Raw genomic sequence first — 16814 nt, forward strand, 5'->3', positions numbered from 1 at the left:
CGTGTGGGGCCTCCTTTGGCCCTGCGAACTGCAGTGAGATGCCGTGGAAGTGAGTCGACAAGTCCCTGGTAGTCCTCTGGACGCAGCTGACACCAAATCGTTTGCAGAGCGGCCGCCAATGCTGGTCTGTTCGTGGGTGCAGGATCCATGGCACGGAGCCTGCGATCCAGGACATCCCAGATATGCTCTGTAGGGTTCATATCGGGGATCCTGGGTGGCCATGGTAGTCGTTGGACCTCCGCTGCATGTTCCTAGAACCATTCCCGGGCGACGTGGGAGCGATGTGGCGGCGCGTTATCATCTTAAAAAACGCAGAACCGTCTGGGCGCTGGAAGGCAAACATAGGTGGAGATGGTATACGAGCAGCTCAACATACCGCGTACCATGCTAAGTGTCTTCCAGAACAACTAAGGGGCCCATTCCATACCAGGAAAATGCACCCCAGACTATAACAGAGACACCAGCGGCCTGGACCACACCTTCGAGGCAGGCGGGATCCATCGCTTCATGTGGTTGCGCCATACATGGTGCCTCCCATCGGCATGGTACAGTTGAAATCGTGATTCGTCCGACCATATCACGTTACGCCATAGTTCCAGTGTCCATCCCTGGTGACTGGTGACAAATGCGCGTCGTTGCGCTTGATAACGCTGGGTTAACAGTGGCACCCGTGTGCGGCGCCGGCTCCCATACCTCATTGAACCCATGTTCATACGGATTGTCCACTGGGAGACGTGTCTAGCACGGCCTGTGTTGAAATGAGCCGTGATTTGTTGCACGGTTGCCCGTCTGTCACTATTGACAATCCGTCTCAGATGTCGCCGGTCACGGTCATCGAGGGTGGCTGGACGGCCGGTCGTTCGTCTGTTGTGGACGGTGACACCCGTATTCAATCATTCACGATACACCCTGGACACGGTAGATCGTGTGAAGCCGAATTCCCGCACCACTTCCGAAATCGCACTTCCCATCCGTCGGGCACCGACTACCATACCCCGTTCGAACGGTGTCAGCTCACGACGACGTTCCATGTTACACCTGTCACATGCACAGCCACTGCTCACGAGGTCTCCTATACAACTGCCGCTGGTACAGGGGGCGTGTGGTGCGCAGACAACACATCAGTGCTCCGCTATCCCATGACATTTGCTCAGTCAGTGTATATAGACCGATTCCTTTGTTGAAGTATCAGCGTCGTGGCATTCTTTTCAGAGGTTTCCAGGTTCGATTCTTGATCATACAGAAGAGAAAGTCCGGTATATTACAATCTGCAACCTATACCCTCAACACAAGTAACACTTATCTCCAGACATAGCATTAATACTTAAGCTACTTATAAAATCCAGTTAATAGTAAATATTCACCGTAGATTTTATAATCCACCAATATATAGCAATTGCGCACTCAGATCCACCCAAAATGTGGAATTTTAACAATAGCTGCTGCGCTACCCACTGAGTTACTGTCTTGCCTACCTTTTGGTACACGTGATAGATTTAAAACGAGCAAGTGGTTGAATTTCTTTGTAAATATTATTGAAAATAATTGTAATTGATTTGCAGCGTTGCTGCAAAATGTCCGAAAGTAGACGTCAGCCGATGAGTGATGAATGTCGAGGAATGAATAATTATTTCCAACCGTATGTACTTTAGAATAGCTGGAGGTTGGCTTTCACACTGAGGACTCAAGAATTTTTTGAGCAGGAGAAAGACTTAGTTGTAATAGAGTGCTCGTCCGTCAGGTCACGGGGTTCAGGTTGTGGACTGAGTATTCACAACCACGGAAATGCGTCCCCAGGAATATTTCTTCAGATAAACCCAATATTCATTGGCATGTTTATGGCTGTTAGATTCGTAAGGACTACCATATCATGGACAAACTGTTGAAATTATTAATAGAAACAGATCTATAAACGTATGGATATTCTGCTTTAAATAATCAGCTGCTATTATGGTTCGGTCATCAGGGCAACATCTTAACAGTCGTGGGCACAACACATGATCCTTTCAACGAGACGTATACAGTCCATATTTCAATCCTATGGTTTAGTTTCTCATGAGTGAACCTTATGACGCTACCATAAGAAATCATAAACATCATAAAAGCGAAGTTGAATCCTCTCCCCCTAAAACAAATAGCTGATAGAATAGGCAAACGGAGGGGATGCATCCAATTGGTTGAGACAATAAATGGAGGCATACAATATCTGAACTACTTATCTCCATGTCAGTCTTCTTTTTATAACTTTACCACTTTTTAAGTTAACATTCTAAAATTTGAATGAAAGATATTGTTTTAATCCAACCGACAACAGAATGTTTGAATATATTCCTTCAAAAGTTATTGTGAAATTATTTTACAAAGTGTTTAAATAAGAAGGACATCAAAATGATTACCTGCTTTTAAATATTCCACGTCTTGTGTCCTACTAAGTAGAGATAATTTGGAATTATACATACTCGGATAAGAGTGACATCATTCTGGAGGGTGTCCCAACTGAAGTCTTCATGTATGTACAGCTGTGCAATTGGCCGTTCAACTCTGGTTTTCTCGGTAGGATCGGACACGTTCAGAGCGCCCGCAACCACAAACCATCCATACGACATACTATAATTAAAACTGCAAAAGAAAAATGAATTTGTATTGTGTGAATAAAATTTTATACACACTTAACATTTTCATAACATTTTAGGACCGAACATCCAAAATTAAAAACGGTTGTCTCGTTTGCTGCTACATTATAACTGGGAATAAGCACAATATGAAGAAAATTTGTACAGAACTTGAACATATGTTAATAAAGTTCAAAATGTGAAATACATATTTTAATGTTGAAATATAAAAACTATTATGGGCTGTTTGGAACATGTTTAGATTATTTTTTACAAAATAAGCCCTTATAGATTTTCTCTGTATTTAATGCCCGAACAATATGCAGTGGTGCATGTCTTTCCAGTTGAAGTCCATGGGTGATCTGTGCATCTCATTTTGAGATGATGATGATGATGATGAAGAGGAGGAGGAGGTTGATGATGACAATGAGAAGAGGAAAGGATGAAACGCTGTGTCAGTACACAGCCTACTTCTGTGGAATAACACCAAGAAGTTTGTTCAAGGTTTTAGGTCCTCATCCGAGGGTCAAATCATTATCAATGTGCCCTCATCCCATGTGAACACTATAGATAGATTTGAAATTGAACCCAGGCTTTCGACAGACAATCAACGTTTCATTGGAGAATATTTCTTCCTCCAATGGGACTCTTATTTTTCAGACCTGACCACTTAACGAAGATGGCCATCAGGCGGACTATGCATAACAATACGATAAAAATGAAATAAATATATATAAATATAAATCTACATAAATATAATATATATAACATAAGTAGGTATGTTTAGTCCTCAGCCCGAAGGCTGGTTGGATCCTCAACATCTCCGCCATCAGCTGTCATAGATGCCCTAGGCATCACTGAAGAGGCGTACTAGGGAAATGAGGAGTGAGGTAGTTTCCCGTTGCTTTCCTCACCGAGCCAGAAGTTGCTATTACATATCAGTCTGCCAAGCCCACCGAAATGCAAGCACCAACCGACCCTATGAGCAATATTTTCACACCATTCATAGCAGGTATTGGCTGCAGAAGGAATGGCATTACTACAATCACTCATACCTCAGTACCGTTCATTTTGTCAAAGCAAAGGATAAAGCTGAGACAGATTCAATGAAAGTAACAAGATTGCTCTAGCCCATACCAGAAGACATAGTGTACTGTAAACACTAGGTCCCGCCAGCAAAGGCATAAGTACATCGCAATAATTTTCTAGTTCTCACACTGATAGTAACTGGCCACATTAACTGGACTTAACACTAGTTAAGAATGCTACAAGTAGCTTTTCAACATTTTCCGGGAAAATGTTATAATTTTCGTCAGTAAGTATTGTTTTATTTGAGGTAGTAGATCTCTCCTCATCGCATGATTAAATGGGAGATACACGTGGCATGCTGTATTTGATAGCTTAATATTTTCTGGTATTCCACTGCTCTTAGCTTATAACAACTTATAAAATGATCGGAAAACTGTCACAATATATTATCTAAAAATACCTGTTCATTATTAATGGAAATAGTATGCCAGAGAAGAAAAAGAACACTCAATTTATTGCTCACCCTTTGTCAACGTTTACCTAACAACTAACAACAGACTGTGGACCCTGCTCTGCTGCCAGGCTCTATCTTATAATGTACATAAAGTTCATCAATATATTACATGTATTGCACAAGTAATGAACTTCGTCCCGGGTTCCGTATTGACTTTAAATATCTAAGCTAAAATTCTAAAATAATTTAATTGTATAAAGTCCACCTGTTCAATACACGTTTGCCATTTGATAAAGAGTTGTCTAAAAAGCTACATAGGGCATGTTTCGACCTAGTCTAGAGGCCATCATCAGCCAAAATAACATAAAGAAGAAAGACATATACAAAAAACAGTGATACATAAAAACTTAAGATAAAATACAATCAACAAATCCAATTGAAATCTTTGTTTTAAAATGTACATCGCCCAAAACTAGGACGAATTTAGTTGTAAGTGTGGGTTCATTGGTTGGCTGTAGGAAATACTTGAGAATTGTGAATACTGGTAAATGTTGCTCTAATTGCTATGCTTCTGGAAACGGAGTGCTAGTTTTGAAAAACTTGATTGTATTTTATCTCAAGTTTTTATGTATCATAGTTTTTTGTATATGTCTTTCTACTTTATGTTATTATGTAATTTTAGCTGATGATGACCTCTAGGCTTGGTCTAAACATGTCCTATGTTGCTTTATAGACAGACCATTTATTAAATGGCAAACGTGTATTGAACAGGTGGAATTTATACAATAAAATTATTTTAGAATGTTATATTACAAACATATTACACACACGAACACACACACTATAATACTAAACCGTACGCAAAGTTTTACACTGGCGGAAAAAGAACATCCAAACACCAAGAACGGGTTGTGCTATATTAACGAACGTTGGTAGGCGTGTTCATACGTCTGAAAGATGACATTGATTCAAATTTCCCGCAAATCGAATTAGCGTGGCACTAGTAGCGCCCCATGACTTTGCACATCAGGTTTGTTTTAAATATGGTCTGTACTATTTGAGAGCGTTAGTTACCCGTGAGATTGGACGGAGTGACTGTGACGGTGACGCCGAGGAGGAGGCCAGTATCAACATCTCACTGTGGCTGAACGAATCCGTATGATAGGGCTACGTGACGGTGGATGTTCCTTCCGCACCATTGCGCAACAACATGGCAGGAATGCCTCCACTGTGCATGCAGTGGTCACGAGAAGGTACTGTACCATTACGTTACATTAGCGGCCGTAAATGTCATGGAAACAGTGGACAAATGTGGCGCACAATAGCTTCAGGTAATGTGCAAGTACACAGAGTAGAGATCTAGTAAATCGATATCGACCGGCCGCAAGGAAAAGGAATCACAAGATTAAATAATGATGGACTAAAAAATTTGAATGAAACCGATTCTTGACTACCTTGAGGAGAAAGAGTTACGAGTTGAAGAGGAGCAGCACGACTTACGGAAAGATATAAAAAGGATCAACGCAACGTTAAATACTAAAGTATTAATATACAAACAGCAGTGAAGACTACATCTGCAAGAATATCGGCAGAAAAGGCGTAGATTTGAAGGAAAATATTTGTTACTGTAACACCTAAACTCAGAAGCGAAAGGAAACTTCAGCCGAGTTATACATTGCCGAAATTAGTACCATAGCGGCAAATCCTTGCTAAGGAAGGCATAATTTATTGTTTCCAGGAGGGAGACAATATCTGTTTAAGCGAAAAGAAATAGCAAGAAGTAGGCCGAATTAGAGAAATCTATAAGTTTAAAAAAAGAATATTTTCGATCAATACGAGATTCTGAAAACAAATATTACGTATTGAGTAGCCTACTATCCACCAGTATACTATGAATTCTACTATGTATTTGTTCTTTTATGATTGCATGAGAACTGGTGACAAGATGGACTCCGCTTAAACAGATGGAATTGGTCGCTCAAGACTAAATAGCTCAAGCCAAGATCCCCAGCCGGAGCCGAAGATGACGTAATCTTTGGATCGCAGGGGCTGCCTACTCCAAGATGCCATAGTCCAGGAGAGATCCAGCAGCAAAATCCCGTTACGAGATAAGTATTATGAGTTGCATCGTAATGAATTTGAAATCAATTGATGAAAAATATTTATATGTGTGCAGGAGTGCTAGAAGTAAGAGATGTAGTGCCAATGAAAGGATATTAGAATACAAACTCCAATTATTAGCCGAAGAAATGTGCCAATTTATGCTATATAACTATGATGCTAATGTGATAATTTTAAGGTTAACCTCAACTGGTATCATACGTCTGTGAGACGGCCGAAAATTTTCCCAAGGCCATCCCCTCTCCTATCCTCAGCCTACTGCTTTCTTCCCATGTGTACCTCTCAGCTGGAATGTTGTTTCCCTGCAGGGAAGGTGATGTACCGCTCGCTTTGTTTCACCTTGAATAAGTGACTATTAAAATTATCGCGCCGTCTGACAGACGTATAATACCAGTTCCGTGACTATTGTTCGGGAATGACGTTATTCAGTATTGAGTGTTTATTGAGATAATGGCTAGGCTTGATTTTATGAAGACACTTGCCAAGTCACTGGTATATTCTCAAATGCATCGGAAGCTTACTGAGGTGGAGAAAATTCCACGTGAACTGACATTCTGGATGAGGAGGATTCATCAGATTGATGACGAACAAGAGGAACCGGAATACTTCGAGGTTCGTAAAACGTGCTACTTTTGCGATCCTCAACTGAAAAGAAGAACGAAGTACCAGTGCCAGAAGTGCGGAAAACCGATCTGCTTGGAGTGCGCCAAAAAAAAAAATAATAATAAAGTAACATATCCTGTGATAAGGAAAATTGTGCTTTCTAACAAACAGTGACTTTGAACCTTAAAATTTAAATTTATGTTTTGAGTTTTCCAGTAATTTGATGTTTTATTTGTTTGGATGGTCCTTATATAATACTGATATATCAGCGAAATAATCGTAATAATCATATTTTCTAGATTTTTAAGAAAAGCAGAAGCATCCACATTTTTGGAGCATCATTCTATTATTTTATAATTTTTTTCTGGGTTTGTAATTTTTTTCCACTACTGCTTGCACTGACATATTTGCAAACATATATTTAAAGGAAATAAGTTGAATAAATAACAAAAAATTAAGAACAAATATTTTAATTTAAAAGTAAATATCTGGAGTCTGACAGACGTATGATAACAGTTACGTTACAAACGTAGATGATACCAGTTGAGGGTTAATGGAGACTAGATCTGATTCAGCATTTGTGCATGTTTAGTGCCAATCCATACGTGTAGACCGTGAAACGTTTAACCAGTTGTGGTTGTAGAAAATGCAGGCAAGATACGAGACGTAACCTAAAACTTTAGGTCAATATGTGTTGCAATCATGGCCAGTACGATAATTGTATTGTAAGGAAATGTTTGAAATATTACGAAGTTGCAGTGTATGAGAGAATAATCAGGTTATTAAGTATTGCTACCGTAACACAGAGGTTATTTAAGTGGAATTGAATGAAGATATTTTTAAATATGGAGGTATATATATATATATATGAAGGAAATGGAATGTTAATGTGGCAAGTTATAATTAGATTGAGGAGATATGTTTCTGTTCGTTGCTTGAGAATGGGATAGATGATTGAATTGCGAATTCCTGTGTTACGTATTATATTTATATTTGGGTTAGCACTGCAAGTGAAGGATTTAGGCCATGTTAAGTTGAATGTATTTCTCGAGCCAAGCATAATGTGTCTCGTAGTAACTTTCGGCGGAAGATATTGAATAGGTTACGTATTTGTTATACATTACGTAATATATATATTCAGGAATAGAATGGAGTCTCGCATATTTACATATTTGAAGGTCAGCACGTTAACGCTAATATGAAGTACGGTTTACTTTGACAAAACCTTGGCACAGCGAAGAGATATTTGAGAATATGTAAATATATTGGCACATGATTAGGAATGCATGGCACGATTTTCGCAGGTTAGACTGACGTACTATCATATCTATGGCACTCTGTAGTAAGATTATTTGGTTTATTTTGTACATATGGTGATGTACTGTTTTAATTTATTCATTTTGGGTTATGATAGGAATATTAATAACTTCATGGGTGTTTTGAACCCAGATTTAAACATGGTAATGCTTATCTCGTAACGTGATGAGTCACAAACAAGAACCCAAACATGTATCGAAGTAAATTTGGTCAAACAGACCGAAAAGAAAGATGAAACCTAAGTGATGCCCCAAAGAAAGTCCCAAACAATATTAAAAGGAAGATATTCCACTCCTCCTTGGATTAATAAAGTTTTGGTCCCTATTTTTCCCCTTGTATCAATTTAAACATGGAAGATATGGCATATTTTTGAAACTTAACGAAAATGTAAGCAAATATGATGATAACTTAAAGATCTTTCAAATATGTTTATCTCGGAAGCCAAGCATTTGAGAATGATATTTGTAATTTCACACGATTTTCCTTTCTTTATTGCCGATGGATGCATATTATTCAATTTTATAATACATTAGCATGCTAATAAACTAGATATAGTTTTGATTTCGCGTTTCTATTCCTAAAGTAACTTGTAGTATATAGTAGTATGATAATATACGGATTTATTGAATTAATTTATGCTAGATACTAGGTGATGATCAGATAACTTCCTTCACGTATGTATACGGGATGACTGTTTCAACGGACGGATACTCTTCAACGGAATCTACGATTTGTCTAAAGCATATGGGAATATAATGAAGCGAATTTACCCTGAGAAGCGAATATGCACCATGTTGTTGTAGCTCGTGTTCATAAATTATATCCCAGTTCAGAGTCTAGGTATGATTTACGACCAGATGCTTTGAATTTTGTAGCCGGGGCAATATTTAAACATGTGTATATTCAGTTAATGCTCCAACGCGGCGTAATAGTGGAAGTCACCGCGGGAAAATTAATAAACGATAGGTGCATTAAATTTGGCCCCCAACAGTGGAGCAAGTTGAAGAGAAAGGTACCGTGGTCGCCAAATATCATTAAATTTCGTCCCGAACGTGAGGCAAAGTTTGAAGAGGTCGGATGATTAATTAAATTCTGGATGTACAGAAATTTTATAGCTTGATTATGGAGCAAATATTGAGGATGAGATATGGATGATTGGATTGGACGTGGGTTATATGATGCCGTAGCCTCGAGCAAGTTGAAAAGAGTGCCGTGGCTGTTGTGTAATATTTTGAGCTCTTATTCGTAAAGTGAGTTGTTGAAAAAGGAGTGATGGAAGAAAATGATATGATGGGAATTGGAGATAGACGTTGGACATGGTTGAATATAATTTAATGATACAACATAAGGCAGAGGAGGAGGAAAATATATCGCGATAAAGGAATATTGAGAAGACAGATTATGGATGACATGAAGATATATGAGGTTAGATTGTAGCGGTGAAGAGAGATAATAGGAAAAGAGGATGGCAAACATAATATAGTATACCATAATCAAGAAGAAAGCTGCACAATGAGTTAGAATGTAACTATGAGACGGCATGGAAGAATGAAATGAAGCATGATGGATTGCGGATGCAAATATGGCATGCGAGGAACGATGATTTCTTGTATACTAGGAATAAAGTAGGAAACGGATTGACTATACATTTATTTAGATTGTTCCGAGAAAATTTCGTTAGGTACTTAGGATAGTGGAAGTGTATTAATGGAATGTTAATTTTATTTATTGTATATGTAGGTTAAGTGAATAAGGGATAAACATAATTGAAAATGACTATTATTTTAAATGTTTGGATTCTCATGTGACTTGGACAGGCTGGTTTGGTTGAGCTAAAGTAGTCTTGGGTGATCATTCCAAATTAAGAAAGAGTTTGTTGAAGTAATAAAAGTTGTAGAATAAGTGTATGATTAAGTCTGACAGACTGTGTTATAGTAATATTTTGAGATCGAATTAGTTGAATTTACGGATACATAGAGAAAGTTAGGCTTATAGAGAATTTAACAGGCATATTAGAGAATTTTAAACGATATAAAGATGTCGAATTTAGCGCAGTTGAAATCCCAACTAGAGGGATACCAAAAGGTAAATGAGGAGGAAGTCAGGAAGAGAGACGAAGCGATACAGGAGATCAAGGACAATCAATAGGGAATCTTGGAGAGAATCCAAGAAATGATTAAGGAGGGCAGAAGAGAAAGACAGGAAGAAGCAAGAAAACGGAATGAGGAGGAAAGACGAGAAAGACAGGAAGAAGCAAGAAAGCAAAATGAAAAATTCCAAGAAATGATTAACAAACTGGAAGGAAGAGAAGAGGAAGCAAGAAAGCAGAATGAGAAATTTCAAGAGATGATTAATGGGCACAATGAAGAAGCAAGAAAGCGAAATGAGGAAGAAAGAAGGGAAAGGCAAGAAGAAGCAAGGAAACAAAATGAAAGTTTCCAAGAGATGATTAATGCGAGATTTCAAGAAATGATTATCAGACAGGATGAAAAGCAGCAGGAAGAGATTAACAGGCAAAATGAGAGGCAGCAAGAAATGAGGGAAGATATGAAAGAGGTCATAAGAACGGAAATTGAGAAATTTGGAAGCGAAGTCACGCAAATTAAAACAGATATCGACGAGCTGCGTAATCAGATGACGGAAATTGTGGAAAATAGGAGTGAAGAGGTTAATAAAAAATAAATGAAGTCAGCAAGGAATTGAAGGAAAATAGAGAGGTTATACGAACTCTGAAGGAGAAGGAGATGAAGAGTTTGACGGAGAATTTGGAAAGCTTGAAATTAGATTCCAGAGAGAGATGAGAACAATATCAAGAGAGGATGAACAAATTAAATGAGATAATAGGAAATACGAATAAGTCAGTGGAAGTAAATTTTATCCTGGCGAGAGAACAAGTATCGAATAAAATAGATATAATCCGAGAGGAAATAGAGCGGAACAAGAATGAGGTTGACAGTAGAGTTCATAATACGGAAACTGAATTGCGGACTATCCGAAAAGAGATACAGGAATTAAGGGTACATGACCAAAACACAGGATCCAGTATGTTAGGGAATATGGATATTCGGATGAACGAAAGAGAAACAACACCAACGATGACGACGGATTCCAACCAGGTTATCAACGGTGGAATAATTGGAAACGGGAATTGTAGCAATGGAGGTCCAGCAGTAATAAATATTATTAAAACAGTTGATGATAGACCAAAACATTTTGATAACACTGCAAGTCTATCACCTAAGCAATTTCTTCGAGAAATGGAGGATTATTTTAGGGCTAATCAGATTCCGAATGAAAGAAAGCTCAAAATAGTTGAAAAACACTTAGACTCCAACCCTGGTATATGGTACCAAGCATTTAGGTACAGCTTTCATGATTATGAGGAATTTAAAACAGCATTTTTGCGAAGGTATTGGAGCTCAGAGGTACAATTACAGCTTAGGATGGAGCTATACTCCCGCAAATTCGCATTTAATGGGCAGACAAGATACTCCGATTATTTCGCGTTCCAATTTCAACGATTTCAAGATCTGGACGCCGCACCAAGCGAATTGGAAGCAATAAAAACAATCCAGAGGCAGTTTCCTCCCGAGGTGCAAAGACACTTGGCAGTAGCAAATGTTCAGACAGCTATAGAAATGGAAGACCGGCTAAGGCAACTAGACATGGCAACTGCACATCCCACGACCAGGTTAATGCGGAATGCAGAGAATGAGGCATCGATAAATGTGATAGCGCCGGAGAATGTGGAAAATAGTAGATGGAGAGAACTTAAGAATGGTGGTAGAAACCGGGAAATGGATGGAAAGAAACAAACAAAAGAATGCCAATGCCAAAAAGGATATGTAAATCGACGGACATATCAAACGAGCGATAGATATGTACCATATTATAGGACGAATAATAGGTACTCAGGAAACGGAGCTCGGAATAACTTTCGAAGAAGGCAACCCTACGAAGAAAGGAGAGAACAAAGTTACAAGGGTAGAGAATTTGCCAAAAGAAAGTATGTCCAAGAATTAAGGGAAAATTCAAACAATAAGGATAAATGGGAACAGGCGATTAAGGACAAAGAAATGGTTGGTGACAGAAGGTGCGGAGAGCTTAGAACTCCAGGAGTACAAGAAGATGGAGGCAGGGAAACGAAGGTTGAATCCGAATGCACAAAACTTTAGTGCAGGGATAGACGTTTCCGAGAAGAAAAAAAACGTCGATTATACATTAGGCATAAATGATAGGTGCAATAAATAAAGAAAGAGAATCGAATGGCAAAATTATCAGTTGGTTAATTGCGCAAATCGAGTCATGGGAGATAGAACCGGAAGATTTACTGTATGATGAATCATCGAATGTAGGACCACAAGGAGTAAATTAACCAATAATTATTGTAAGAGTAAACGAAATGAGGTCGCATTGTCTGATAGATTCTGGGGCGAGTATTAGTGTGATCTCGAACATGTTATTCTTAGAGTTTGAGAGAAAAATGAAGTTACCAACGATACCTGCGTCAGGAATAAAAATCAAAGGAATTATACCAGATAAAACTGTGGAATGCAAAATGCAAACGTATTTGAATATCGGAATAGGGAACCAAAGATTTGAGCACCCATTTATAATTATGAACAGAATAAAATACAATATTATTTTAGGCGTGGATTTCTTGATTGCTACAAAAATGGTCAATTATATGGAAAGACAGGAAATTAGGTTTCCAATTAGCGAAGATCATGGGAAGGAAACGACAGAAATACTCAGAATAAGCGTTAGGAAGGATCTGTCAGAACATATGAGAATTGTAGTTCGGGAGACAAATGGCCCTGACCAGGAGAGCAATTTTATAAACCAAAGCCCAAATCAGGCAGCAGAATCAGAGATAGCCTACACTATTGAAAGAATATTAAGTTTAGAGGAAGAAGAAAAGGATCAAGAAATATGGAAAAGCCTTATGGAAGCTAAGATTTCGCCAGAGGAGAAAACCAGGTTGTACGAAATTTTGAAGAAGTATTCAGACATATTTAAGAACAAACCAGGAAAAATCCCCAATTTCAAATACAAGCTGATGGTTAACGATTGGACACCGTACAGAGCAAAGCTGTTTGATATACCTGAAAAATATTTCCAGCAAGTGAAAGAAATAATCCAGGAAATGTTGGATGATGAGATAATAGTTAAAACAGCTACACCATACTTGAACCCTTTGGTAATCGTAAAGAAAAGCAACGGTAGCCTTAGAATTTGCCTAGACGCGAGGGGTATAAACGAAAAGCTAATTCCAGAATATGATAAGGTACCAAAAATTAAGGACATCATTAAGAAATTCAAGAACACGAAGTATTTTTCTAGCCTTGATATCACATCATCATTCCATCATATTGTGTTGGAGGAGAAGTCACGACTATTGACTGGGTTCATGTTCGACAATCAAACGTATGCTTACTGCAGGCTTCCATTTGGTTTGAAAAACAGTTGTGCAGTTCTTATCAGGGCTCTGGATAGAAACTTGACAGCAGAAGTAAAGGGTTATGTGACTTCCTATGTTGACGACTTGATCTTGGCAACGAGAACATACGAAAAGCACTGTGAGAGACTTGAAAAGTTGCTGGATAACTAGAAGAACACTGGATTTAAAGTCAATGTTGCAAAGTCAAAGTTCTGCCAGTCGGAGATCCCTTTTGTTGGACATGTTATCGACGGAGAAGGAATACGACCTAACCCAGCTAAAATCAAAGCAATATGTGATTTCCCGAGGCCAACAAGTATTAAGCAGATTAGACAATTCCTTGGAATGACGCAGTTCTTTGCAGATCACTGTAATAGGTATACCGAAGTGGCAGCACCGTTACAAGAATTACACAAAATAAATAATAGGTGGAAATGGGGTAATGAAGCGGAAAAGGCTTTCGTACAAATGAAGGAATTAATGGCGAATAGTATCAGATTGGGTTATCCTGATTACGAGAAAGAATTCGTAATACAATCCCATGCATCCAGGATTGGAATCGGGGCATGCCTGTATCAAGAAGAACCAGAAGGCGGAAAGAAGCGAACATATTTGGCATTTGCAAGCCGTAAATTAAGAAAGCATGAACAAAATTACACGACAACCGAGCAGGAACTCTTGGCAATAGTGTTCGCATTGCAGCAATGGGCGAAAATAATAAGTGGATGTCCTGTGACCATACGCACTGATCATAAGGCGTTAGTCTTTGGTTTGAAGGCCGCAATGGCAAGCGAACGAGTAACGCGCTGGATATTATTTACACAGCAGTTTCAGTTGAAAATAGAACATTGTAAAGGAAAGGATAATATTTTGTCCGATGCTTTGAGTAGAAATCCAGAACAAACGGAAGAGTTAATACATCAAATAGAGTTGGATGACCGAGACGAGCAAATCATTGAAAGGCTGCAAACTATTGAGATATTACAAAGGGCAGATGCGAATCTAGCTAAAATACTAGATAAATTGGAAGGACAGACTACGGTAGCGAACATAAGACAGACATACCGGATTATAAATGGGAGGTTAAATAAGTATCTTCTTGAAGGTCAGAGGAAAGCACGAATTGTGGTGCCAGCCCAGTTACAAAGGGAATTAATATGGTTGACCCACCGAATCACTGGACACGGGGGCATTGACAAGGTGCTAAATACTGTCTTGGAAAGATTTACCTGGAAAGGAATGAGGGCAATGATAAGGAAAGTGGTTAGGACATGTGACATCTGCCAGAGAACCAAACATAATGCAAGATTACTTACACACCAACCAATAGCAATACTACCAGATAGAGCAAAAGAGATATTCGCAATCGACATTTTTGGACCACTTCCAGTGGCTAGTAAAGGAAGAAAGTTTATCGTAGTAACGATGGATATATTCTCTAAATATATAGTTTTACGACCAATACAGAGAGCCAATTCAAAACAAGTCCTCCACGCGTTCATTAATGGTGTCATACCAAGAATGGGAAAACCTGAGAGAATACTAAGCGATCATGGTACTCAGTTTACGTCAGAACAGTTCCGTGAAGCTATGGAGAAGTTGAATATAAAACATGTGATGTGTTCAATTAGGCACCCAGCGTCAAATCCAGTAGAGCGATGTATGAAAGAGATTTCGAAGTTTTGTCGGATTTACTGCGGAAACAACCATTGGAGATGGATTGATGTAATACCAATAATTGAGCACAGTATAAACAATACCGTACATGAATCAACCGGACAGATCCCAAGTGTTCTACATAGAGATGAAATCCCTCATAGGCCATGGGATGAAGTGATAGAAAGGCTAGTGGAGGATAGACTGAGTGTTCAGGAATTAAATAGTATGGTACACGCAAAATTGGAGGATCAATCACGGAAGAGGCTCAAGAGATTACGAAACAGAAAGTTTCACCGTCAATTGAGAGTAAATGATCTTGTATTAGTTAAGAAAACGCCCAATTCCAACGTCATAGGGAAGGTATTTGCGAAATTTGCACATTTAGATGATGGACCATATGTCATTAAGAAAGTGTTTGGAAACAACGCATACCAGATCGAAAATATGTCGGGGACATATAAAGGGGTATATAACGCAGCAAACCTAAAATACTATTACAGAGAAAACGAAGGATTAATGCCAAATAATACTTTAGAAATCAGTGAGAAAGATAATGATCCCTATATTGAATGTCAAACAGATAATGGGAATGAAAACGACCAAGAGTGATTATACGGAAGAAATTAGGAAGAATCATATCAAAGTGGTTAAGAAATAATCAAACATGGAATGAGATACAAAGAATGAGGATAATGTAACGTAAAGGTCCATTATACAAGTATATGGAAGAGCGGATTAAATATGTTGTATCCAACATATTTAAAGTTAACGTGGAGGTGAAATGTACCATTACGTTACATTAGCGGCCGTAAATGTCATGGAAACAGTGGACAAATATGGCGCACAATAGCTTCAGGTAATGTACAAGTACACAGAGTAGAGATCTAGTAAATCGATATCGCCCGGCCGCAAGGAAAAGGAATCTCAAGATTAAATAATGATGGACTAAAAAATTTGAATGAAACCGATTCTTGACTACCTTGAGGAGAAAGAGTTACGAGTTGAAGAGGAGCAGCACGACTTACGGAAAGATATAAAAGGATCAACGCAACGTTAAATACTAAAGTATTAATATACAAACAGCAGTGAAGACTACATCTGCAAGAATATCGGCAGAAAAGGCGTAGATTTGAAGGAAAATATTTGTTACTGTAACACCTAAACTCAGAAGCGAAAGGAAACTTCAGCCGAGTTATACATTGCCGAAATTAGTACCATAGCGGCAAATCCTTGCTAAGGAAGGCATAATTTATTGTTTCCAGGAGGGAGACAATATCTGCTTAAGCGAAAAGAAATAGCAAGAAGTAGGCCGAATTACAGAAATCTATAAGTTTAAAAAAAGAATATTTTCGATCAATACGAGATTTTGAAAACAAATATTACGTATTGAGTAGCCTACTATCCACCAGTATACTATGAATTCTAATATGTATTTGTTCTTTTATGATTGCATGAGAACTGGTGACAAGATGGACTCAGCTTAAACAGATGGAATTGGTCGCCCAAGACTAAATAGCTCAAGCCAAGATCCCCAGCCGGAGCCGAAGATGACGTAATCTTTGGATCGCAGGGGCTGCCT

The 16814-nt window shown here is 38.6% G+C and overlaps 1 protein-coding gene across 1 annotated transcript in view; it reads right to left on the reverse strand.

The window, feature by feature from the left end:
• Positions 1-16814, reverse strand: part of LOC136860941 (trypsin-4) — a 58336-nt gene that overhangs the window by 15712 nt on the left and 25810 nt on the right. Inside the window, exon 4 of the mRNA XM_068227155.1 lies at positions 2460-2619. Coding sequence (XP_068083256.1) covers positions 2460-2619 — 160 coding nt within the window. The remainder of the gene's footprint in view (positions 1-2459; positions 2620-16814) is intronic.

The sequence above is a fragment of the Anabrus simplex genome, chromosome 1 (genome assembly GCF_040414725.1).
Source record: "Anabrus simplex isolate iqAnaSimp1 chromosome 1, ASM4041472v1, whole genome shotgun sequence".
NCBI lineage: Eukaryota > Metazoa > Arthropoda > Insecta > Orthoptera > Tettigoniidae > Anabrus > Anabrus simplex.